The sequence below is a fragment of the Atractosteus spatula genome, chromosome 1 (genome assembly GCF_055471065.1).
Source record: "Atractosteus spatula isolate fAtrSpa1 chromosome 1, fAtrSpa1.hap1, whole genome shotgun sequence".
Classification (NCBI taxonomy): domain Eukaryota; kingdom Metazoa; phylum Chordata; class Actinopteri; order Semionotiformes; family Lepisosteidae; genus Atractosteus; species Atractosteus spatula.
This window is the reverse complement of record NC_142706.1, coordinates 59,501,843-59,526,392: the sequence shown is the minus strand read 5'-3', so window position 1 is coordinate 59,526,392 and position 24,550 is coordinate 59,501,843. Positions and strand designations below refer to the sequence as shown.

Here is a 24,550-nt window from a genome sequence, read left to right as displayed (position 1 = left end):
ACTGCGCTTAAACACGTGCGCCCCACAATCCGGTCTCCCAGACCCGCATCACCTGCGCATTTGGTTCCACCTTGAAGGCGCTTCCACGGGTATCTCGGCACAGGCGAGCGGCGCCGCGTCGAGACACGGTCCTCTGAACAGAACCACTTTAACGGGGGTTGATTCGCGGAGCTGCTGGAGTTTCATGAAAAGGGAATGTGCGCCAGGTTTTGAACTTTAACAGGATTCTTGTGTAATATCGCGCAATGATTTTGAAATCACCAGCAGTATCTCTAATGGCTACAATTTAGTTTCATAGAAACTAGAAAAATATGTCACGAGTTTTAATTATACGACGCTATACAGTATTTCTGTATTAAAAAGCATTATAAAATGTATTATTAATATGCAGTTCTGCTATCCAAGGCTAATACGTAGAGTATATATCTGATTGGCAATGGGCTACTTCTGTCGTTTCGCTATGTCCACTGTGAATGCAGTTTATTATTTATTTGGTTATTAATATTCTAATTATTAAGGGTTCGGAAAGTACTCCAAATAAGAGCTGTGTTAAAACAATGAACGGGTCAAGTAAATTAACATTTCTTTGGAGAGAAAACGATTCCGAAAAAAATCGATTCCGCGGGACCGAAACATTAATTATTCACTTTGTTTTTAAGTTTTTAATTTTAACGGTGGAAAAGACACGATTAAGGTATGTATAAATATACGAAGAAAATAACAAACGGAAAACGAAGCAGGTGAAGATAAGAACGAGAGAAGCGCGAGCGGAGGGGCGCACGTGCAGTGGGTCGACCGTTAGGCCCGGCTCGCGCGGCTCCTCGGCGGTCCGGCGCCATGAAGCTGAAGGTCTTGGTCCTGCTGTTCCTGGTGGTCATCGTCGGCTTCATGTGCATGGCCTACCTGGAGATGTCCCAGCTCGACCGCAAGTGTAATCACTGCCTACTTTCTCTGAGGGCGGCCCTGAAAACACTCGGCTTCGCGGTTAGATGTGCTCGTAGTTGACCACAGCGACCGGCCTTGTGACAGTCGATCACTCGTCAAGATGTCTGTTCCAATATCAGTATCCCATAGTTATTTCTGTGCAGTAGTATTATTATAAGTAGTAGTAGTAGTAGCAATAGTGGTAGCTGTTGTAATATAGAATTATTTTAACATTAGTTGATGTAAGATACGGAGGCTTTAATCTGATCTGTGGCTGTAATTTATAACCGCCGCCTTTCTCTTGCAATAAATCAAATAGTTGCGAACAACAAATGGTCAATTTTAATAATAATAAAATATATTTAATTTGATTTAATATATTGCCACAGTCTTGGCCGCCTGTAGGGGCGTGTTTATGAAGCCTAATCAAACCATGAAGCCGTTGTGATAAAATAATAATATATTCCATTTCACCTTATTATCATCATTTCTGGTAAGAATTCCACGAAGTCTCGGTGACTGTTTCTGCGTGTTGCCCGGGTCTGGCAGTAACATAGACTTGTGTTCGGTCTTATGCCGCCATCTAGCGGCCTGAAAATGTAGTTCTGACATTTCATTTAAAATCTAGTTTTCGGTTCTCTTGGGGGGCGGCACCATAGCGCAGGAATTCAATGGGCTCTAGGTTCAGTTTCAGACCTGGGGTGATAAGATAAGATCACTTCATTGGCCATATACAATTTCGTGCATTAGGAATTTGTCTTTTCACATACCCCAGCTTGCTCTCCATGAGACACACAGAGAGAGAAGCTTGGGGTCAGAGCGCAGGGTCAGTCATTTGTACAGCGCCCCTGGAGCAGTTGGGGTTAAGGGCCTTTCTCAGGGGCCCAACCGAGAAGGATTCCTCTGCCGGCTGCGGGATTTGAACTGGCAACCTTCCAGCCACAGGCGCAGATCCTCAGTGCGATCTGCGTGGAGGAGATCTCCCCATGTTCGTGTGGGCTTCCTCAGGGCTCTCCTGTTCCCTCCCTGTAAAATCAATTGGCTTCTGAGACAGTCGACCCTGGTGAGAGTGTGTGTGTGTGTGTCCGTGTGCCCTGTGATGGACTGGCTTCCTGTCCAAGGTGTGCCCTGCCTGCCGCCTGTCGTCTGCTGGGATAGACTCCGGCTCCTCTGAGACCCTGAACTGGAAGAACCGGACAGAAAATGGATGGGTGGAATCTCCTGATTCGTTGGTCGAGGCTCTTGATTTCACAGTTTTAACTTTAATCCTTTTTATTTACAAAACACAATAGCAAGTGCTGGGGCGCTGTGGTTGTTAGTGATTTAACACCAGAGTTTTAAAGAATACTGTTTAGATGTGTGCACTGGTTGGTTAAAATTGTAAACTACTCTGTTAATTTATCCCTTTCTAAAGAACAGATTGCATTTATTTGATAGATGAATATCGCCATTCCAGATATAAAATTTGTTAGGAATATTTGTACAACTAGTATTTTGTGTTTTTAGGATAATATTACCAACGGAATTAAAGGAAACTCTGAAATAATAATAATTTACACTCGGAGCATCTGATAATGCAAGACATTCATTTCAAATTAATAATAATTCCTTACACCTACAGTATATAGCACTTTTCTGCACACTCCACTCAAAGTGCTTTACAGGTAATCCCTCCACCACCACCAGTGTGCAGCCCCAGCTGGATTATGCGATGGCAGCCATAGTGCACCAATACACTCACCACACACCAGCTAGCAGCTAACACTTTTTGAGAAACGCACTGGGATTTGTAATGACCACAGAGACATCACCTTTTTACAGTATAGCGTCCCTGTCACTATACTGGGGCACTAGGACCCACACAAACCACAGGGAGAGCGCCCCCTACAGGCCCCACTAACACCTCTTCCAGCAGCAGCCTCAGCTTTCCCAGGAGTCTCCCATCCAGGTACTGGCCAAGCTCACACCTGCTGAGCTTCAGTGGACTGCCAGCTGTGAGTTGCAGGGTGATATGCTGCTAACAGATTATATTTGTGTATATATGAATGATAGTAAGTTATTTTAATAGAATTTCATAGCCACATTAGTGTGGATGTCAGTTGCTTAATCCAGTCTGTTCAGTGGATTGATGTGTAGATGAATTCACAAACATTTGTCTGAAACACTTCAGAATAGTTTGGTGGATAGGGTGATTTTGCCTTTTAGTAAGGAGTGCATTGTAACTATGCTTCCAAGTACTGTTTGACACTGTGTGTTTTCTGCTTTAGCAACATTTAAAAGTTATTTTAAGGTTGAAGTTAGTTTGCGTGCGGATGATAATGTTTGCCCAGATTCTACCTACTAGAACAAATGGTTATGGACAAGTCAAAGATTCAGTATCAATTTAGAAGGTCGCTGTTGTATTTGTGATCACAAACCTGGTAACTGTATGTGTGAATATCAGTGGATGTATTTGTTTGTGCTGACTTATGCAGGGTCACGTTCAGAGGTCCCTGCTTTCATTAGCTCCTGTAACGTCAATACAAAGTGCAAAGCACACGGCTCTGTGATCTGACCTTTACCCGAGGAAAGGTTTGGCAAGGCTGGATCGACTGGTGCCTTTTTCTGCTGGTGTGGCCCAGCAGCTCGGTGGGTTCAGGACGACATGCCCGATGCGGAAGGAGGCGTCGGCAGGGAGACAATCTCCTGTCTAGCTACAGCCCTCAAGATTTCTTTTGTTAGAAGACAGTGGCAAGTGTCCTCCTTCTTTTTTTAGAGTGTAACTATCGATCTAATTAAAGCTTTTCGGTCACAGTCCACTCCAAAGACTAACTGCGGGTTGTGCAAAATGCAGACCAAGACCCTCCTGCGTGCAGCACGCAGGGCGGATGGCACACGTGCTTACACTTGGTACTCCCTTCTTAAGACTAACAGGTGGCATGTCAATTGGTTTCATCTGAGTGATCACTTGTGGTTTGCTTTCCTGTCGGGGGGAGCAGTCTCCTCAGACACCTTACTGGGTCGGGGAATTGTCTGCATCCGCAGAACGTCACTGCCTGTACTGACCTCTGGAGCCATGTTAAAAAAGCAAGCCCACTCTTCACTTCTAATTGTAAGGTAACGTAGGACAGGAAAAAACTTCTTATGTTTTTTGCAAAAAAAGGCAGTTTATGAATGGCAGGCCTTGTCTTTCTGTGCTTGCGCAGTGGAGTGCGGGGAGAGGACGAAGGCAAACGTGCGCCAGAGCACGCGGATCTACGGGGGAAGCTACGTGAATCGAGGTGAGTGGCCTTGGGTGGTGTCGATCCAGGAGCACGTCAACGACTCCTTCGGCTACTATCATTCCTGCGGCGGCTCCATCGTCGACAAGCAGTGGGTCATGACGGCAGCGCGCTGTGTCTCTGCACCCTACTCTGGGTGAGTAGAGCTCTGCCACCGCAGGCCGGCACGCAGCTGCAACCACACTGACATTGTCATCTTACAGCGAAGAAGAGAGTCATTTACTACACTGACAGTGGAATAAACTGCAACGCTTTGATTCACAGCTATTATAATATACACAGCTATCAGCCTAGATTAGCAAAAAAGCAACAGATAGTACTACTGAAGGGGATATTTCTGGCTCACATTTTGATGTGCTGATTAAAAAAATGCCGTGTTGCACATTGAGGGGCCCCTTGGTGACCTCGGGGCCCTAGGCAGTCACCTAGCTGGCCTAAGCCAAGGGCCGGCCCTGGCTACAGCAGGGCTACTGCAGGGCAGTACAATGACTGAATTCTCACCAGGTAGTGAAGACATTTAATTTACTGAGATCATATGGAGTATAACTGCCCTCAAGGACAGTTTCCTCTGTTGAACAAATGACTTGTTCGCACTCTTGAGTAGCAGGTGTTTCAGGGTGCCTGTAGCACCTACTATACCTGGAGGAGGCTCTCCAGCACTGAGGTTCAGTGCAGGCTCAGGAAGAAGTGTTTCATGGCATTAGAGATCTTATCATTTTGCAACAAGAATAGTTTAAAAACTAAAAACTAGCAATTAAAGCTCAGTTTTGCTGGGCATTGGCAGAATGCAAAAATGTAAGTTGCTATAAATCAAACAAAAAACTTTTTTAATGAAACTCTGATTCAGAGAAGCTTACATGTATCCAGTTATAGTGCACAGTATACAGACTAGACATTTTGCTACAGCATGTTGCTCAGGGGTGCTACAGCTGGGCTCTGCATGGGCCATGAACCCACAACCTTTCTTTCCGTTAGCAGCTGAGAACCCTGATCACTGCTCCACACTGACATTCAATCTGTATGACTATACTAAAGGCTCAGTTAAGTGGACTAAATTACAGGAAAGTCAGGTATGCCATGATAACTGGTACAAATCAATAACAAGGCAGAGGAATTATGTGGTGATCACCTATTACCACTGGAAAAAATTAGTATGTGCAGTTTCAGATATTGATGCTGAATAATAATAGTAATAATGCTTCTCCCAATCTCTCTGCCACAGAAACCCTGAAAAAATACTGGTCAAAGCTGGGGTGACAAATGCACATACCGACAGCGATAACTATACCCAAGAGCTTGGCGTGGCCAAGATCGTTATACATAATGAGTATAACCCCATAACGCACCAGAATGACATTGCGCTGCTGAAGCTGAGGACGCCAGCCGAGATCAACGACCACGTGAAGCCCGTCTGCCTGCCCACCTCTGCAGATGAACAGCACCACCTGGAGTACTGTCACTTAACTGGCTTCGGACTGCAGAAAAACAGTAGGTTTCACTGACTGCTGAGCACTGGCACGGGCCTTACATTGGGATATATTGTGCTCACTTTCACTGCAGGACCTCAGGGGTGCCACACTCCCCTCACCCTAGGCATTTAGTTACATAAGAATGGGCTAACCATACCACACCTTCAGTCCCCACGTCACCTTCCTGCTGGTTATTGAAGTGTTGTACAAGCTTCAGATGAGTCCAGTGTTAAATTGATTAAAGCTGTTGATGTAAAGAAACCTGGAACACCTGCTCAGCTTGGTCCTCAAGTCCCACTGCTGGTAACCCGTATTTTAATGGATTCCTCACATCTCAGGTGCAGGAGAGCTGTGATCTGGCTTGCCTTGCACCCCAAGTTCTTAACCATTTTCACTAGATCAGTTCTTGACTTCATCAGTGCAAATGCAAGCTGGTGCCAAGCTAGCCTTTTTAAGAAGCTGAATGCCTGTTAATGCTTGCGCGCACTCTGCACAACCCAGACAGAGAAGCACCGCCATTTATCCAAGTGTGGAAATATTTCTTTCCTGTTTCGAGGAAGGGCTGAATAATCGTTGTGTAATCAGTTTAACATCGTTTTACAAGCTGAACTCACAGGTGCCCTAAGATCCTAACTGGTTCTGTATCATTAAGCAATATGGGATCGTAAGGCCTGTCAACCTTCAGATCAGACAGTGGTCTGCTGTATATGAATTCTCCAGCAGGGCTGGTACCTGTTCATGCAGGTGGGCCTAACCCAGCCCCAACTCAGCTCCCTCAGAGATAGAACAGCAACGTGTCCAGAGCTCCTAACCGGATATAACCTTGAGGCAGGTGCACTTTTCCTCTGGGTGGTGTGAAACACCACTTGTGCCTTTGAGCAAGTGATTGGATCAGAGGATCCGATTTAGAACGAGTCCTGGAGCTTGACGTTCTTGTACTAAATCGACTGAGTTACAATGCCCAATTAACGCTCCATGTAAACGTATTTTCATCTTATTTGCAGCTTCCATGAAATATACCGACATTTGCATGATTTGAATTTGTGCCTGAACTAGAGTGAAACAAGTTCTAAGCTAGCTTGTATTAATGTCGCAGGTAAAAAAAACTTTTTATTTTTCTCAAAACAGGGACTTATGGTATACTCCAGGAGGCTGTGGGAGAAGTCATTTTGACACACATTTGTAACCATGCTCAGTGGCTTAATTTACAAGTGACACCAGAGATGTTCTGTGCAGGAAGCATGGATGCCAAAGTGAGCGCATGTGAGGTAAAGACACCCAGAAGAGGTTTAAAGGCATAAATCTTTCTGTATTTGATAGGTGGGTGGGGAAACAATAACTTAAAGAGGCACTGTGACTTAGAACAGTTGTAAAACTACTATAACCTACCGCGTAGAGATGTAAATCTGCCATCAAGGACACAAACAGGCTCCAGAGAGTGTAGTAGCTAGAAAATGTCTAAAGAATACTGCTGGTACTAATAACATAGCTGCTGGCCATGATATTAAGAACCCCATTCAGATGAAGAATCTCTCTCAGGGCAGGCAGTTATCCACAAAAATAATTCCCACCTTTCAAACCTCTTGAGATGAAACCAAAAGACATTGCTTGTAACATTACCCCTCTTCCCAACATCACCTGAACGTCAACCAGATGAATGGGATGGGGAGTGATCTGCACAAATACCCAACACTGTGGAATACTTCCCACAACAGGCTGCTCCTGCTGCTCAGTTTCCTGAGTGATTCAGTGGTGGTTCCTAATCTTTTGGCCAATGAGTGCAGTATTAATAGTGAAGCTCCAGTTGAAAAAGGCATTGTGGTTCGATGCAGGGTGACCACGGAAGCCCATTCCAATGCAGAACTCCACTTGACAAGCGGTTTTACGCCTATGGGATCAGGAGTTTCGGAATAGGATGTGGACAGAAGCAGCAGCCATCAGTCTACACTCGCGTCAGCCACTACTACTACTGGGTTAACGACATCATCGGAGTGGACGCCTGTCCAAGCACAGCGCCCACTGACCCTCTCATTCTGTCTCTCTTTGTCCTCACTGCTGCCTCTCTACTAACCTGAGCATGTAGCCCCCCCACACGCAAAACCAGTTTCTTAGGGAAACCGAGGAAATAAAGAATATTTATCTAAGACCATGCCTATAGCTAAGCTCTCATAATGGGGATCTTTAAAAACTGGATTTGAATACCACATAGACAAGATGAACAGTGTGTTCTTAATTTTAGACACTGACCTTATTCTGGTGACACAAAGTATGAAACACTGTGGAGACGACAGCAAGATGAAACAAAGCAGGTCAGTTTATAGATGACTTTGTACGAGAGTGAACACCACAAAACAAAAACCTGGATTCAGAACAGAATTAGAAATGCAAAATTACAAACTATATTAACAACGTAAACTTATGAAATACAAACATTTTTCAGTACCAGAGCTGCGTCTTGGTCCTGGAGGTTTACACTGAATCAGAGGGAGTAATGTCCCATTGCTGGAAGTCTGGCAATGTGCCTGGGTAATGTCCTGATTTATTTTCACATCTTAATTGTTTAGATTCTGAAATTATGACTTTCAAAATCTTGGCAATTACAAATTACAAGTGTTCCTGAGGTTTGAGAAACCTACCTTTGGGTAACTTCACCAACAATTCAGGTCAAGTCACAGCCACAGCTTCATGGTCAATAAGCAACTTGGAAAGTTTTGGGGATCCAACACCATCAGAGAGACCCAGAGGGATATAAAGAACAGTGCTGTCCACTCGCCTTACAGCTGATGCGCTATTCCTTTCAACAATTTGTTCCATCCACAGAGGAAAGAAATCATTAGACTCCCATTCCACCATACACGCAGTTCAACATCCTATTTAAATGTGCAACGTGTTGATGTTGATTAGTAAGCTTTGTGCAAATGCTGGAGACCTATTAACAAGAGGTTACACTCTGCCAACAACTTCCACACTAAGCATGTGTAAAATGTTAGTTACTAGAACTAGAACAGAAGTGTGCAGTCAGGCAAGTTCCCAAAGAGTTTTTTTCTGCATTTTTTTATCCAATTAAGAAAATGTAGACTTAGTGAAAAATTGTAGAGAAGTACAAAGTATCAGTATACCAGACAGTACAAGTATACCAGAAAGTAAACAAGGCTGGAAAAATATTTATTTCGATTCACTTACCAAATAAATGACAGGTTTATTCAATCCAAATAAATATGAACCCCAAAATTTAGCCACAGTAATGTTCCCTGATACGATTGTCCCAGTAACAACCCGGCTTAAGAAAGGGGTTATCTCTTTTCCAGCTCCCCCCTTCACACTCACAGCACCACAGCTGGATGGAAAGGAGAGGAGCAGTGGGGGGTGGTCTCTGTAACATTTCCTCAATATGAAAAGGAAAAAATGCAAAAGGTTTACTTACATAAAAGGCAGACATGAATTACGAATACATAATATGCACAAAAAACAACTGTATCAGAGATCATAAAACAGCTGTCATGGTTTTACCACTGTCACATTATTGTTAAAAAAATCATCCAATTCACTATTCCAGGTTTGGTGTGAAAAAAGGGGTTGGAGACAGGGAGGCTGTCTTTGCATTTATCCACAGCGTCTTGGTAAAGAGATGCCAAGTCAGTTTTCAGGAACGTCTTCTTAACATAACTGTCTCTCTCTTTTATTAAAAGTTATAAATGCTTGGGAAAAAAATGGAAAAGCTAAACTTGTGGGTTTCTTTTCTTTTTCTTGCTCATAACCTTTTTTAAAAATTCAAAGAAAGTAATTTTAAAAAAAAAGGAAATAAAAAATGTTCCCATTCCCCAAATGTGAGTCCGTACGGAGGGCTGCTGGCGAGCTGGGCCAGGCCACGTTACCCTGTTTTCACACAGTAAAGGTCTTTCAATGTCTTCAGCTCCTCAATGAGCGTTTTGTTCTGGTTCTCCAGCACGGCCACGCGGTTCTCCAGACACTTCACGTACTCCTTCTTCTTCCTGCGGCACTCGCGGGCAGCTTCCCTGCGGGGGCAGAGGGAAAAGGAGCCTGGAGTCACCATTGACAGCATCCAGAGCCGAGCCGCACAGCCCCAGGCCCTGCAAACCAAGCATCTCCTAGTGCAGTGGTTCTGAACCTGGGGCGCACACCCCCCCCAGGCCGCAAAGCACCCTTTCTGGGGGTGCGAGACAGGCCTGATTTTTTTAGAAGGTAAATCATCAAAAACACAAATGAAGCTCAGGCGTGTCAGTACTTCTACAGATTTAACAGACCTAGGTATTTTAAGTAGTTCAGGTGGGTTGCTGCATCAGCCAAACAAGACCGGTGCTCAGGTATTAATGAGAAGAAAAATTAGACAGTTTTTTTTACAAGTGAAGTAACTGTAATAGTGCAACTGTAACTATTTCAGGTGATGTTCAAACGTGATAACCAGAAAGTGTTGAACATGTGCATAATGTGGTTGAAAACAACTCATATTTCAGCTCTCAGAACAGACAAGGGAAAACCAACAGCCCCATTTTCAGATTCTTAAAGCAACTCGTGTCTTATTAAAAGTTGAAGTGCAGAATGGAGATGTTGGCCGCAATGTATGTGGAATACCCTTTCTTGGTCTCGAGACTGTCGCACACCTGAAGAAGGCTCCACGGCCGAAATGTTGTGTTTTCTTTCTTCTATTTTTCCAGCATGGAATAAACCTATTATTTGTTTCTAGGTATTTTAAGATGAATTTTAAAAGTGCATACTTATTCTTATATTTACAACACGGATAAGTGCTAATCGGCGCATGGAGCAACTAGGATCTCAACTGAGAAGGCATTAATTTGGACTACACCATCCATCCATTTTCTATCTGTTTCATCCAATTCAGGGTTGCTGGGGAGCCTGAGCCTATCCTGGCAAGCACAAGGTGCAAGGCAGGGTAACCCTGGAGAGCACACTAGTGCATCACAGAACGCACACTCACACCAGAGCCAATTTCCCCACAAGCCAATTATCCTAACAGTATGTCTTTGGATTGTGGGAGGAAACACATGCAAACTCGGGGAGAAGATACAGAAGTTCACACAGATAGCATCCCAGGAATAGATTAATGTAGTCTAGGACTAGGGCTATGTGGGGTCGCTCAGGCTCACCTGTTCTTTGCTAGCCGGATCTCTCTCTTCATCTGGGGGTCATCTGTCTTGGTGCTCTGAGAGGAGATGCTCACTGGTGATGTCATGACAACGGTCTGGGGCAGGGAGGTGGTGGTGGGTGTGGTGCGAATCTGGTAGGTCTGCATGTCTCCCCCGGCACCTGACAAGCACAGGAGACAGCACTCAGAGCTCTGCCAGAACCACAGTGCGGCACTTTAGCCACAGAAAAAAACAGCCCAAAAGAGACATAACAGCTGCCCTGGCGCTGTCCACAGATCAATGTCCCACTGACAACTGGACAAGCACTCAAGGCTAAAACACCCTCTGTTCACACTCCACCTGTCCTAAGCTGGCAAAAATAAAAAGGCTGAAAGAGGAATTATGTGGTATTGAGGTCTTGCAAATGTATGCATCTAAATTAGGGACATAATGGCACTCTATTCTCCTGCTTAGAAACATAGGAAAAGCCAAACAAGACCGCTGCTCAGGTATTAATGAGAAGAAAAATTAGAGAGTTTTTTTACAACAAGTGAAGTAACTGTAATAGTGCAACTGTAACTATTTCAGGTGATGTTCAAACGTGATAACCAGAAAGTGTTGAACATGTGCATAATGTGGTTGAAAACAACTCATATTTCAGCTCTCAGAACAGACAAGGGAAAACCAACAGCCCCATTTTCAGATTCTTAAAGCAACTCGTGTCTTATTAAAAGTTGAAGTGCAGAATGGAGATGTTGGCTGCAATGTATGTGGAATACCCTTCCTTGGTCTCTTGAGACTGTCGGCACGTTTCATCTCACTCACTCTGCACGACCACCTGGTTGCTGGGTACCAGGATCTGCTGCCCATCGGGCGTCTGTGCGTACTGCAGGATGGTGGTGCCCTGCTGCGCTGTGCCGGAGTTGGTCATGGTCAGCGTCTGCAAGCCCTGCATGCCATCTGCCCCGGGGCTGGCCAGCTGAATGGTTCCGTTGGGCGCGATTGCAACTGAAAAGCAATGGCAAAGGCACACACTGCTGTAAACCTCACCCCTTAAACAGCATGACTCAGACCAACAGTGCGGGTGTGGTGGCAGACTGTGCTAGGCTCATATCCTGCAGGTCTGACTGGTCATCACCAGCTAAAGGCTTGAGAAGGGAGGTTACTATGACCAGTTAAGTCATTAATTAGTTAAACAGGTAGTTAAGATGTTGCAGTGGAACAGAAGCCACAAAGAAGTCAAAAATTTTAGACCTCAGCACCAGTATGGAAAGCTTTTCTTCCCCACTTCAACATGCTGGGGAACAGCGGGTTATTAAACAAAGAGAAGACGCGTGCAGATGTCTGAAGGAGCTGCTGTCACGCTGCGTTAAGAGATGGGACCCAGCGCTGGGGTGCCTTACTGTACTGGCCGGTGCTGGTCTGGTAGATGGGCGTGGGCACTGTCATGGTTGTCATGGCCGAAGAGGAAGGGTTGTCCTCTTCTCCCTCGTTACGGGATGCCACTTCTTCTGACGACAGGTCGTTCAAAATCTTCCTGCAGAAGAGAGGAGAGTCTGTGAGCTTCCGCCTGCTTCTCCTGCCCATTCTAACAGCTCAAGGCTCCCAGGTGTGGCCACACACCTGCTCGTTTCATTCCTTAATTGCCTAACTGAAGCCTTAATTAAACTTACTACGTTTCTGGTTGGGAACCTGGGCAATTATATTTTTCTATTGGGAAAGTTTGGCATACTCAGACGTTTGGTATTTTAGGCAACTTCTAGAATGCATCCATCCATTTTCTAATCGCTTCTTCCAATTTAGGGCCACAGGAGCCTATCCAGGCAGACAACAGGCACAAGGCGAGGTACACCCTGGATGGGGTGCCAGTCCATTATAGGGTGCACACACACACACACACACCAGGGCCAGTTTTCCCAGAAGCCAATTAACCTGCAAGCATGTCTCTAGACCATGGGAGGAAACCGCAGCACCCGGAGGAAACCCACGTGAACATGGGGAAGAACATACGAATTCCACACAGACAGCACCCCAGGAACTGACCCCAGGGCCCCAGCTCTGCGAGGCAGCGATGCCAACTAACCACTGCGTCCTCGCATTGCCCTTCATTTTCCACACGCAGTGCAACAGGTAAGAGACGTCCAGCTTGTTTAAGAGCTGAACGCAGCCGAACAGTTCAACTCACTCCTGTCATTAAGTCAGTTAAGGTTCCAGTTGTGCAACAGAGCTCAGCTGGAACAAACCCCTGCAGGTGAGTGGAGCTCCAGGCCCAGCACTGGGAACCCCGGCCACTATCTACTCAGTAGCAGCAGCAAGTGCTGCATCATGCAAGCCTGGGAACTGCAGTGTTTCAGGCCCATTCCAGACATGCCCGTACAGCACAGGACTGGCGCCAGTGCAGCAAAGACGAACCAGCACAGGCTGCGGAGAACAGTTATCTGCCTCAGAACACATTTTTGAAGTCCTGCCCAGCTTGCTGGCAAGGGTGTTTGGCAATGAACAATGTTTTTAAAAAGGCTGTGTTTGAAAAACAGGTTCTCAATAGTAACAGATGTTATTTACAGGTTAACGTTGCATAATACCGTAACATCAGGCAATAAACTTAACCCAGTCTTCCTAATTGATCAATTACGCAATCAAATAATCTCAAGAAAATCAAGTTTTAAACCTGCTTTATACCAATTAAAATGTAATTAAGAAAATGCAGTAAAATAGGCAAAATTCCCATTTTTATAATTGAAAGCAAAAAGCAAGCACCGGTCTATAAGCCTCTGCTACAGTGTCTGCGCAGTTAAACGGTCTGGGCTGCAGGAGTGAACTGAGTCTCCTCCGCTCTGCAGCGACCTTGAGACACGCAGAGGCCACCTTGCAGGGTGACAGACATGGCCTTCCTTATTTGGCTATGACATAGCATGTTTGTTCTCTGCAGATCGTGATCTGAAAGCTTTATTCATGCACTTAACAACTAAGAACATGTAAGTTAAGTACTCAGGGATGGCAACACCCTGTGCAAAAGTAAAAACAGTGTGTCAGCTCACAGATGTTCTCCCCCTGTCTGTAAAAAAATGCACTATATGGGACTGGATGAGGCATTTGTGGAGTACTGTACCATTGTATAACTGAAAACAACTCTATGTTTAAAATAGTCTACAGTAAGTATCAGCAGCTTTCTGTAGAAGACACTTCACAGCTGTCTTCAGAAACGTTCGAGACTGGGGCACATGTGTGGCAAGTAACCAGTAATATCGCTCAGTCCAAGTGCAGCCTGACCTCGACAATGCAGACTTTGAGGGCTCAAGCCCAGGTCACGTCGCTGGCCAACTGCAACCGGGAAGAGCTGGTACTTTCTAACTAGGGCTTTCTTGATTCCCGGCAACTTCCTAAGTGCCTGCAGATGTCTGGAAATATCAAGGAGGGATGTGCCTCTGCATCAATTGGAGGTGACCCTCCTGTCTGTCTCTCCAGTGCCCGTGACTCAATCTAAGATGACTGGATTGACAGATGTGCCAGTCAGAGAAGCCTTGTCTTCACTTCCTCACTCTCCCTGTCTGGATACAGTGGCTGTCGCTGTGACAAAAAGACAATCAGCAATTCCAAAGTTCATGGGAAAAAAGGAATAGGAGACACTTCCACTGCTCTTCCAGCAGAACACACACACCGGTGATATTTAACATATAAGCCTCTTCTTCTCCGTGTTTAAATATCTTTGGATTTCCCACAGACTATATGTAGTAGGATGCAGTTTCTTTTCAAGTTGTCATTTTCAGTTCTGTCATTTTTGGACAGAATAGTCTGAACTTTATTTAAAAGATCCCTCGTGACAACAGTCTGATACAGATTAGATTATTAATTCACATAAAGCTTTTGTCCAAAGTGATTTAAATTTGTACCTGTTTGCACTGCTGGGCACTTTACTGAAGCATCCCGGGTACAACGGGTGTGCCCCACCTGGGACTCGAACCCGCAACCTTTCAGTTCGGAGTCCAGAACCCTGACCAATGCCCCACACTGCAGTAACAGCCATCAGCTACACAGCAGGCTGAGATGCAGTAAAATATTACACGGGTAGAGAAATCAGAGGCAAAATGTCCGGCACACCAAGCCAAAAAAGTTTTAACTAGAATTTACGCAGGGAACTGGAATTATCACCTATTATGTTGGCAAAAAGGGACTGTACCACCCACTGTTTCAAACAGTGGTTGGAGAAGTATCCAAAGCACCTCAACAACTCCAGAGCACATGTGAAGGATGCTGGGAGCGTTACCTGTACGATGGACGCCTGGCCAGCAGCTCCCGTGATTTCTGGGATGAGGCGGCGCTGTCTGAGGATTCCTGGGAGTCGTCACTGTCCGTCATCTGTGAACCCTGGGACAGAGAGATCTGGGAATACTCTGGGCTGTGGGATGAGTGCCGAAACGGGGGGCTTGGGTTTGAAAGAACAGTCTTAAAGGAGATAAAGTGAAAGGGAACCAAAAGGCGAACGCAGCCTGCCTGCCAAGCCTGAGGCTGTAGGAGAGTGACAATTGGCTGCCCTTCCGAGTCCATACCTGCACGGTCTGTACCTGGGGTGCCTGGATGACAGAGGACTGCGCGGACTGGATGACCCCCTGCACCTGGAACTGCCCCCCAGGGAGCTGCACCACCGTCACCGGAGAGCCGCCCAGAGACATCTGTACACACAAGCACAGCCCCCGCGGGCCGGGTTAGCCTGGGCCTGGGCCTGCGCCAGGACGCCGTGCGCCGGCATGCCCACGGCCGGCTTGCTGACCACTCTCCCCGCCATGGCGCCCGACCCTTGTGCTGGCCCGTTCGCATGCCTGCCTGTCAGCGTGCAAGTAGCAAGTCTGTCTCTACATCTAGGGTCACAAGGGGCGATTTCATGTCCAATGGGAAAATAAGTCTGTCAATTTTTAAGACAGTCAGCAGCGAGTTGCAGGTATATGAGTCGCTAAAACGTTTCTGATTTCCTGTGTGAAGCAATGATACCAGGGCTCTTCCAGCACTTCCGTCAGAACGCCCTCTCACACGCGGTGCTGTTATTTCCACCATCTAACTGGTGGAACCACTGATCACAACCATTTACCACCTAACTGTGCAACCATGCTGAAAACAAACAGAGAGGATATGAAACTGCACCGCAGAGGGCCTTGCTTACAATAAGACCAGCCCCAGCCAGCAGAAGTAGGGGATAAAGATTTATCTGTACAATACAATAAACTCAATGTAGCTGTCCTGTGCAGTGTAGGGGTTAACCCCCCAGGTCCTGGCTAAATTCGGGGCTGTTCAGTCTGCTCTCTCTAAAGCTCCCTCTGACTCCCCCTGAGCCGCAGTTTCTCTCTCCTCCCCCTGGAGCTGCTCCTCAGTGGGGGATGAGGTGGGTCCCCTCCTATACGTGAAGCACCTTGGGGTCCCTGGGGATGAAAGGCGCTATACAAATGCCAAGCATTATAATTATTGCCGTCACAAGTCTTGTTTTTTTTTCCACAACTTGGTAATGTTTCCTTAACTATAGTGACATGTTAAGGTTGAGAAGCTGAGTTCCAGGTCAGGGAGGTGGGCGTGGCGGCCAGCACAAGGAAGGCAGGCTTGATCTCTCTCTCTCCTGCCCTGCTCTTGTGTCAAGGAAACGGTCAAATTTCCTAGACCGAATGGCATCCGCCCATTTGTAATCTTCTACAATGCGCGCTTAATACACAAACCTTAGAAATAATATTAAAGGTTGAACTGCAAGATCAATAAACTGCACTCCACGCTGACTCAGTTTTGAAATTAGGACCCTGGCTCCTGGCTCTAACTACTGTCTCCAAAGACTAGGAACCATCTTCCCGTGCCTTGAACCCCAACACAGGGACAGCTATCTTACGGGCCTTTCAGTCACTGTGTGTCCCATAGCGGGCATTACCGCGTGCACTCTGGGAGCTCCACTGCGCCTTGCTTGTTTCTGCCCACCTTACCCAAGGGCCAGTGAACTATTCCAGCAGAAACCAGCTTGCAATGAGGACTCCGAGAGCGAGTGCTGGCTGGACATCTGTATTAGTGGGGACCTGCCTTGGTGTCTCATTTAGTTCATTTACTGTTCCCTACTTCACACAGGCTAGACCATCAAGACAAACAGCTCTGGCACTTGTAGCACATTAGGATGAGGTCTTCAGAGATCCTCCTCCCCAGACATCTCTACGCCCACCGCGCCAGAGTCACGATCTAGGCGAGGACAGCCTGTCACGAACACGACCTCACCTGCTGGGCAATCTGCGAGATCTGGGAGGCGCTGATGGTGGTCGGGATGGTAACAGTCTGCGTCTCTGTGCCATTACTGCTCTGCTGCACCTCCTCCATCGTCACTGCAAGGGAGACAGAGACATGAAGACAGAGAGCGTGGCGTGAGTGTGAGACATAGTCATCTGCCAGCCGGTGGCACGGACCCAGCTGGCACCTCAGTGATGGACAGCCGCGGAATGAAAAGCTTGACCGACATTAAACCCCAAAAAACCCTCTTCCCCGAACCACAGCTGGAGAGCCAGGTGTCTCCAATGTGTATCCGATGTCTAGGATAGTGAACAGGATACAGTTTCTCCTTCGTGTCTGGCAGCTTCACGACGGATCCAGCATCGTGATGCTGTGGACGTCGGGAATTCATCTGAAAGCATGGGAATTCTGCCCTTTTTACACGCTTATTTTCTGCTCTGATTCTGCAATGGACAGAGACGCTGTAGCACTGAGGGAACGGAACATGACCCCCCCCCCCACACAAACACATACAGCCCCCACGCCCCGCTCCCTTCTCTGTCTTGTTTTGGCACTTGCTGGGGGCTGGTTGCTAAGAAAACGACACCATCACAAGCAGCCCTGTGGAAACGGATGACTCACTGATTCTTCCTTGCTGAGATCACGGGGGGGGGGGGGGGGGGAGGATCGCAGCTGCCTCTCGCCAGCTCTCTCCCTCTGACCACCAGGTCGGGTCGGGCCGCACCACAGAGGTACATAAGCCAGCACAAGCCACTGCCGACTCAGTACCACAACACAACACAAAACTTTAACTGCTACACAGCTGCTGTTGATAAGGTGCAGGCTGGAGGAGAACTCTGTAAGGAAAGAGGAGTGGAGTGGGTTCTGAGCAAGGCCACTAAAAGTCCTCAACACTCACAAGCCAACTAACATCGCAGCGTGGAGTTACGGGTAGTGCTCCTGATTCCCAAACTGACAGTCACAGATTCGAATACTGGGCAAGATGCTGCTGGTGTACCCATGAACAAAGGTACTACTTCTTTACACAAAGACATGCATGGGGTATGGAACACGATACCTAGTCCCATTGTTACAGCCGATATCCTGCCTTCTTTCATGACGCAGCTGGAGGAGATTCTCATCTCAATTGGCTACTACTGACCAGGCAGGTCAGAGAGGTGAGAAATAACAGGAGACCGTGTAGATTGTTCCACGTTCCAGACAGAAGCCCAGAGGGCCCCAGGGCTTCACCTGTTCACCAGCCTGTCCCACTCAGGCCTGCTCCAGCCAAGGCACAGAGGGCAGTACTAGGACTGGTATGTCCTGCCCCTGTCTGCACACTCCCCAACTCTAAACCCTGGACTTGGCTCCTGACTGGCAACTTGTGACACACGCAGACCGAGATCTTTTTCCACACTCAGAAACTCCACTAGACTAGACTAGCCTGCAGAAAATGACACTGAAGCAGTTTTTGGAACCACTCACCTGTAGTGTCATTACTCTTCATCCCCTCACCTGCCTGACAGTGGGCTTTACTGTCCAAAGGTGCCTTCTGCGGCAGGACAAAGCCTCTTTTTCAGTCTGAGACCTCCGTCCGTGCTCTTATAGAAAATGTTGGGAATAAAGGCAGAACGAAAGGAGAAAAAAAAAGACTTTTTGACGTTTCCTACAAGTCTGTCGCGGAGGCGTGCCCGAAGGAGAGTGAGCAGAGACAGACGTGCCGTCTGTGCCAGTCCTTTCAGGGCGAGATCGTGCTCAGAGACATCATCAACAACACACCTGAGCAACGCAGGTAGACTGCAGGAACATAACCAACTCAGACTTGCAAGAGGTGTTCAGACACGCACGCTTCTCTCCAGTAAGGCAGTGCCTTGACTCAGACAATAGCGGCTCTGGCAGAAAGTGTGGCCTGCAATTAGAAGCACACAATACTGACAGCTGTGCCACCTAAACAGAACCATCCATCCATCTTCTATCCACTTCATCCAATTCAGGGTCACAGGGGAGCTGGAGTCTATCCCGGCAGCCACAAGGCAGGGTCCACCCTGGACAGGACAGCAGTCCACCGCAGGGCACACACACACACATCAGGGCCAGTTTTCCCAGAAGTCAATTAACCTGAGAGCATGTTCATGGACTGTGGGAGGAAACCCACGCCAATAAGGGTAGTACATTCAAAAAGACAGCACCCCAGGAACTGATCTCAGGGCCCCAGTACTGCGAGGCAGCAATGCTAATCACTGTCTCACTCTTAACAGAACCATTATACCTTTAAAAATACACATAAAGTGGTCATGAGTAACCATGTTCATGATGTATAGGTGTACAGCATCAAAGTACAGGTGCTGCTGCTGAAAAATACTGTATGGAGAATTATGTTTCAACTCTGCCAAAAAGAATCTGTAGGTCACACCCTGGGTCTGACCCACACTACAGATGTATGGATCCCTAAACCCAAGTACCAAAAGACAAAGGCATTTAAAAAACGTGAACTTTGACTGTCATTTTTACTTCAAGTACATTCAAGAAAACTCAAAGCTACTCAAAGAGCGATCGCTGTGGTTGGAAGACGTCTACAGCAAAAAACTATTGCGGAAGATCAATATGAGTATCGACTGTTGTGACCACCCCCTGCACAGCGCTCTGAGCTCCGTCCATCAGGGCTCCACTGACTTCGACTGCCATGTTTCCTTCTCACTGCTCAATTTGTACAAGAAAACTATTGTTCTACCTTCAATGTGTCTAATGTATCCATTCCCCTCACAACCCAGGATTTTTATCTATTTTGGCCTGTGAGGATTATTTCCACGCTCTGACTTCTTTTTTAATCTTAGACACATATGTTTTTTATTTGATAATGGGATAATGGGGTCATGTGGTGTTAAATGTATTGTGTAACGTGTGCATATTTTCACCTGTCTGCAAAAAACAAAATCCCACATGGGACAATAAAGGAAGGAAGACAGCCCCTAGAAATGGAAACAGGCTGTTATCCTGGGATTTCAGAGAAACAGATCGGGCTCCTATTGCAACGCAGTTAGATCCACTTCCAAGATTTACCAGCTGCAGAGATGGATGTACAAACAGAAACAAATAATAATAATTGCTTACACTTATATAGCGCTTTTTATGGACACTCCACTCAAAGCGCTGTACAGCCAATGGGGATCCCCTCCACCACCACCAATGTGCAGCCCCACCTGGATGATGCGACGGCAGCCATAGTGCCCCAGAATGCTCACCACACACCAGCTATCAGTGGGGAGGAGAGCAGAGTAATGAAGCCAATTCATAGAGGGGGATTATTAGGAGGCCATGATTGGTAAGGGGCAATGGGAAATTTGGCCTGGACACCAGGGTAACACCCCTACTCTTCTTGAGAAATGCTCTGGGATTTTTAATGACCACAGAGAGTCAGGACCTGGGTTTTACATCTCATCTGAAGGAAAACACCTTTTTACAGTATAGTGTCCCTGTCACTATACTGGGGCATTAGGACCCACACTGACTGCAGGGTACTGACAGCATCCAGGTACTGACCAGTACAAATCTAAATATTCCGACTCCCAATGAGGAAGCAACCTGGAAAGAGGCCTCTTCTGCAGCTTGTGTTGTTGAATGGAAAAGATCTCAGTTGGAGAATGGAGAATCTCAGTTACAGGGAAAACCTCGAGTGCAGTGCAATGGGAGTGTGATTAGTTCCTCTGGATCTGAAGCCTTTTCAGACACAAACCATGGGACACCTCGGAGCCAGGACAATGTGGAATCCTGGCCTACCTTTAAATAGGGGAAAAGATGACCACTTGCATGGCTTTTCCCAACACACTGCTAATCCATCCTGTCCTACCTTCAAATCAAACCACTGCTTTGAGATAGGATGGAATTCTTTTTCTTGGCCGAGATAAAATCCTGTTTTTTCCCCAGCACAAATAAAGGAGAGCGCTTTCAAATGACAACACTCGCCCACTCCAAACCTCCTATGTAACTTTTACCTTGACACGACAAACGTCCAGAACTTTAAGATGAGGCAAGCAGACCAAACTTAACACCCCAGTGCAGTGGGACAGGACAGACTCCGTATTACGACCAACAGGGAGGACAGTTGTTGGGCGGACTTTTAAAACTTTTAAAAAGCTGGCCAAAGGAAAAGAAGGTCTCCATACATGACAAGCTCAGCACACACAACAAAAGCACAAGCTACAACGAAATGAAGGGAAACTGAGCTTGAAGACGCCATTAACAAGACTGGATGGAAGAGGCACTTGGATCAATGCTTTAACAGCTCTGCAGAGTGAACTGCCCCCCCTCCTCTGTGATCTTTATATTCTTGATCAGGTATGACAAGAAATAAACCCATCAGGAGAGAACACATACATTTCGACTAACAGAGGACCCTGCTCTTCTGAAGACAGGGCCTTAGGGACCACAATATTTAATTTCTAAGGTCTAAACGTCTACATTTTCTAGATACCGTTTTTCGACGGTAAAATATTCATTCCAGCACTGCTTAAGAGACGTAATGCACAATTTCAGCTAGAACTAGGCCAGGTTATATAAAACACATTTAAAGCCTACAGCAAGCTCAAGACAAGACCTACACATCTGGCAGGATACACATAATGCCTTGGCCAATATTTTCCCCAACCTATTCCAATATTCCACATCCCACATCCCTTTCTGACTCCCAACCTTTAGCAGCTAAAAATATCATTTCTTAAATAAAATCACACCACGTACTTTCTAGGCCCGAGAGCTATGAAACTTCATAATAAAATACATATTGTAACAGCACCTACAGAATCACACTACTACTGCCGCAGTGATTTAAATTTACTCCAAATCCTCAGATTGCATAACATTTTCTGTGCCCAGCGTCTTCCGGGCGGTGTTCACTTTAATCTGAATCCTCAGTGACAAAATTCAAACAAACGACAAAATTCCTATTGAAAGTCAAATTTAATAAAACGGTCTTCCCTCCAAAATGCACTTTTTCCAGCAGCAAATACAACGCATTGATGTGTGAAGAATCTCTAAGGCTTTCGCGTTATTCGGCCACGGATCAAGCACCAATATGCATTATTGCTGTTAAAAACCCGCCACAGAAATTCGTGCAATTATGCGATCGCTACTGTTTACAAAAGGGACAGGTTTGTGAAATAAAGGCTTTTTAAAATAGTAAAAATACTCCGCCTTTTCCTACGTGGAGCCGCAATAAATGCACTTCAATTGTTTTCGTGCAAGATCTGATCTTTTAAAACCCCGCGTATCGAATGTTATTTAAAAAGAAAAGTCGCGTCTCGTTTCCTTAAAATCAGCTAAGACACCCAAATCTCGACTCCTCCGTCTCCCCCCTCCTCCGCAGCCTCAACAACCGTCCGCATATTTCCCCCCGTCGGTGTTCAGTGTTTATTCAGAGCTCTTTCAGCACAAACCCAAGTCACCAAGCACGCAAATGACCGCGTCAACAGACGTCAGCGATACGGGGAGCCATTAATACACCTTCCCCTCCGACAGCGGCCGAGAGTCGGGGAGGAGAGACGCCATTACTGTGGCGGAGCGGCGAAGACAACACGGCCGCCGTCCGCGAACAACGACACTTTACCTCGGCAAGTCGCCCTCGCTTCAGCGCCTCGGTGCGGACTCTTCTTCTAGATAGAGACGGGGATAGCATATATCCAAGTACCGGGGTAGGAGGGAAGCTCGCACGCCGCTGTTTTTGTTATTATTTTTAAATCTAGCTTGTCAATAAAAAAAATAAAAACACGCTTTTTTTTTTTCAAAGGAAAACCGGGGAGGGGGGGAAGTCGAGTACCCGCCCACTAGCGGGGCACGTGATTACTCGATTGCGCCTTCTGATTGGTCGGAGGGGAGGAAGGAGGGGTGAGTGACAGGGCTCGGGGACAGCGCGTTCCTGTGAGATCGGGAGCGCGCATCGACACAGCCCGCTCATTCCGGGCAATTGTACCGACTGAAATAATCGCATTGTTCGTGTCATCTTCCTCAAAAATGTGGGTCTGGAGGTAAAGATACGGAGCTAACTGCGTTTGCTGTTTACTCCATTCCCTCTATTGTGTTGGGTTTGTGCTAAAATAACAAATTAGATTTACTGTACAGCCCTGGAATGACATAATAAATCCCGTCTATTCACATATACAGACATTTCAGTACATTCATGGGTGGATTCCAGCTTTTTTTCCCTGGAAAAGCGATATAGCCTGACACAGTTATTTCTTAATATCAGCTAATGTTACGTCTGCATTTTGCTTTTTTAACACTGATCTGCACACATAGCTTGCCCCACAGCTTTAAAGTACTACACTTGCATTTCGCGGCGAAATGCAAATGACTCACAGGAGCAGACAGACAGACCCTGTCCCTGGTGTTATTGTTAACACTGTGAGAGTTAATACGCTACATCGCTGGCGGGACCCCTGCCGCTTTGTGTAGCGTTTGATGAAGAGGGGTTGCGCCACTCTATCCCGGTAGACCAGAATTTCCTAGCCAGCGCCCCAATAAGTAGACGTGTTTGCGGTGGGACCTGCCATCATTCGGATGTAAAGCTAGCCCGACACCCTCTAAGGCATCTCGATAGCCATCTGTAGTCCCCCCTTCCTTGTTCAGTGTTAATTCTGCTCGGGTAAATGCTGTGCAGCAGGCTGGTCCTGACTAATTGAATATAGAATATAGATCGGTGTTTTTTTATCCCCTTATCCTGGCTAAATTCCTCCCTGGGCAGTACAGTCCCCTCAACCCCCCCTGGAGCAACACTCTCTCCCACGCTGGTCTGTGTGTCACCCAGGTGGTGCTGCTCTTCAATGGGTCAGCTTCCTGGAAGTGAAGCGCTTTATGTTGGAGACTATGCAAAAGCATTTAGGAATCAGTAACATACATTCAGATATTTTTTTTTTAAAATCTCTGAGCATCAGTTAATTCAAACGCTTGGAACTGATCGAAACGAGTCAGAGCGTCTTTAGTTTATCTCATCTCTTTCTTGAGGGCTTTCGAGAACAGCGGCCGTTGTTGCGGTCGGCGCACCTGAAGATTTAAAAACTCCCTTCGCTCCCCGCGCAAACTCGACTTCCGCCAGCTCGCGCACCGCGGAGACAGTCGGGGGCTGTGGAAGCAGCAGTTGCCCTGACAACACCGGGAGACCTCACGGAGCGGTCCTGGTCACTGTAGATGTACCTGCTCTGACCCTGAATTGTGTTTTGCATAGACAGATTAAAAAAAACCGAATCAGCCTTTGACTATTGCACTTTTGTTTGTTTTTTTATATTATTCTCGCACTGTTTTTTATATTTAGTAACAGAATAAAAACAAGTCAGTGCCCTGCCCATATTAAGACGGAGAAATGACAGGAAGTAGTTTGGTCAAGTACCGGAAGTCTGTTTTGCTCTTTGCTTTTGCCTGTGTGCTTTCAGCAGCAAAGGTGTCACGAGTGTTACCTGTCTGGACACAGGGGAAGTCTATCTTTTACTTTATAACAAAGAAACAATACTGATATCCCACTGACTATTTCAGCAACGTCAGATCCGAAATAAGTGAAGCCCCCACTCTTAACGTCCTG

The 24,550-nt window shown here is 46.5% G+C and overlaps 2 protein-coding genes across 3 annotated transcripts; one reads left to right on the top strand and one right to left on the bottom strand.

Moving 5' to 3' along the window:
- Positions 1–837: 837 nt before the first annotated feature.
- LOC148841402 (chymotrypsin-like elastase family member 2A) lies at positions 838–8,674 on the top strand. The gene is made up of 5 exons (XM_088913384.1): positions 838–931; positions 4,110–4,320; positions 5,407–5,672; positions 6,782–6,921; positions 7,486–8,674. The coding sequence occupies exons 1-5, from the start codon at positions 838–840 to the stop codon at positions 7,726–7,728; spliced, it is 954 nt and encodes a 317-aa protein (XP_088769510.1). The 3' UTR covers positions 7,729–8,674.
- Positions 8,675–8,797: 123 nt separating this feature from the next.
- On the bottom strand, positions 8,798–23,014 carry atf1 (activating transcription factor 1). Of its 2 annotated transcripts, none has more exons than XM_088913373.1 (8): positions 22,586–23,014; positions 16,996–17,099; positions 15,321–15,428; positions 15,023–15,123; positions 12,162–12,295; positions 11,584–11,766; positions 10,780–10,939; positions 8,798–9,669 (listed from the first exon to the last, which is right to left on the bottom strand). In XM_088913373.1, the coding sequence occupies exons 2-8, from the start codon at positions 17,092–17,094 to the stop codon at positions 9,525–9,527; spliced, it is 930 nt and encodes a 309-aa protein (XP_088769499.1). In that variant the 5' UTR covers positions 17,095–17,099; positions 22,586–23,014; the 3' UTR covers positions 8,798–9,524. The 2 variants fall into 2 exon arrangements, with proteins under 2 accessions (XP_088769499.1, XP_088769489.1); XM_088913363.1 differs by having other exon boundaries at positions 15,306–15,428; positions 22,586–23,013.
- Positions 23,015–24,550: the final 1,536 nt, after the last annotated feature.

Excerpts from the sequence above, each read along its gene's own strand:
- atf1 (XM_088913363.1), bottom strand. The coding sequence starts at position 17,094 with ATGGAGGAGGTGCAGCAGAGCAGTAATGGCACAGAGACGCAGACTGTT. Across the intron at positions 15,124-15,305 it reads CCCAGGTACAGACCGTGCAG|GGTTCACAGATGACGGACAG; the intron begins GTATGGACTCGG and ends TCTCTGTCCCAG. Across the intron at positions 11,767-12,161 it reads GACCAGCACCGGCCAGTACA|TTGCAATCGCGCCCAACGGA; the intron begins GTAAGGCACCCC and ends ATTGCTTTTCAG.
- LOC148841402 (XM_088913384.1), top strand. The coding sequence starts at position 838 with ATGAAGCTGAAGGTCTTGGTCCTGCTGTTCCTGGTGGTCATCGTCGGC. Across the intron at positions 932-4,109 it reads GTCCCAGCTCGACCGCAAGT|TGGAGTGCGGGGAGAGGACG; the intron begins GTAATCACTGCC and ends GTGCTTGCGCAG. Across the intron at positions 6,922-7,485 it reads CCAAAGTGAGCGCATGTGAG|GGTGACCACGGAAGCCCATT; the intron begins GTAAAGACACCC and ends GGTTCGATGCAG.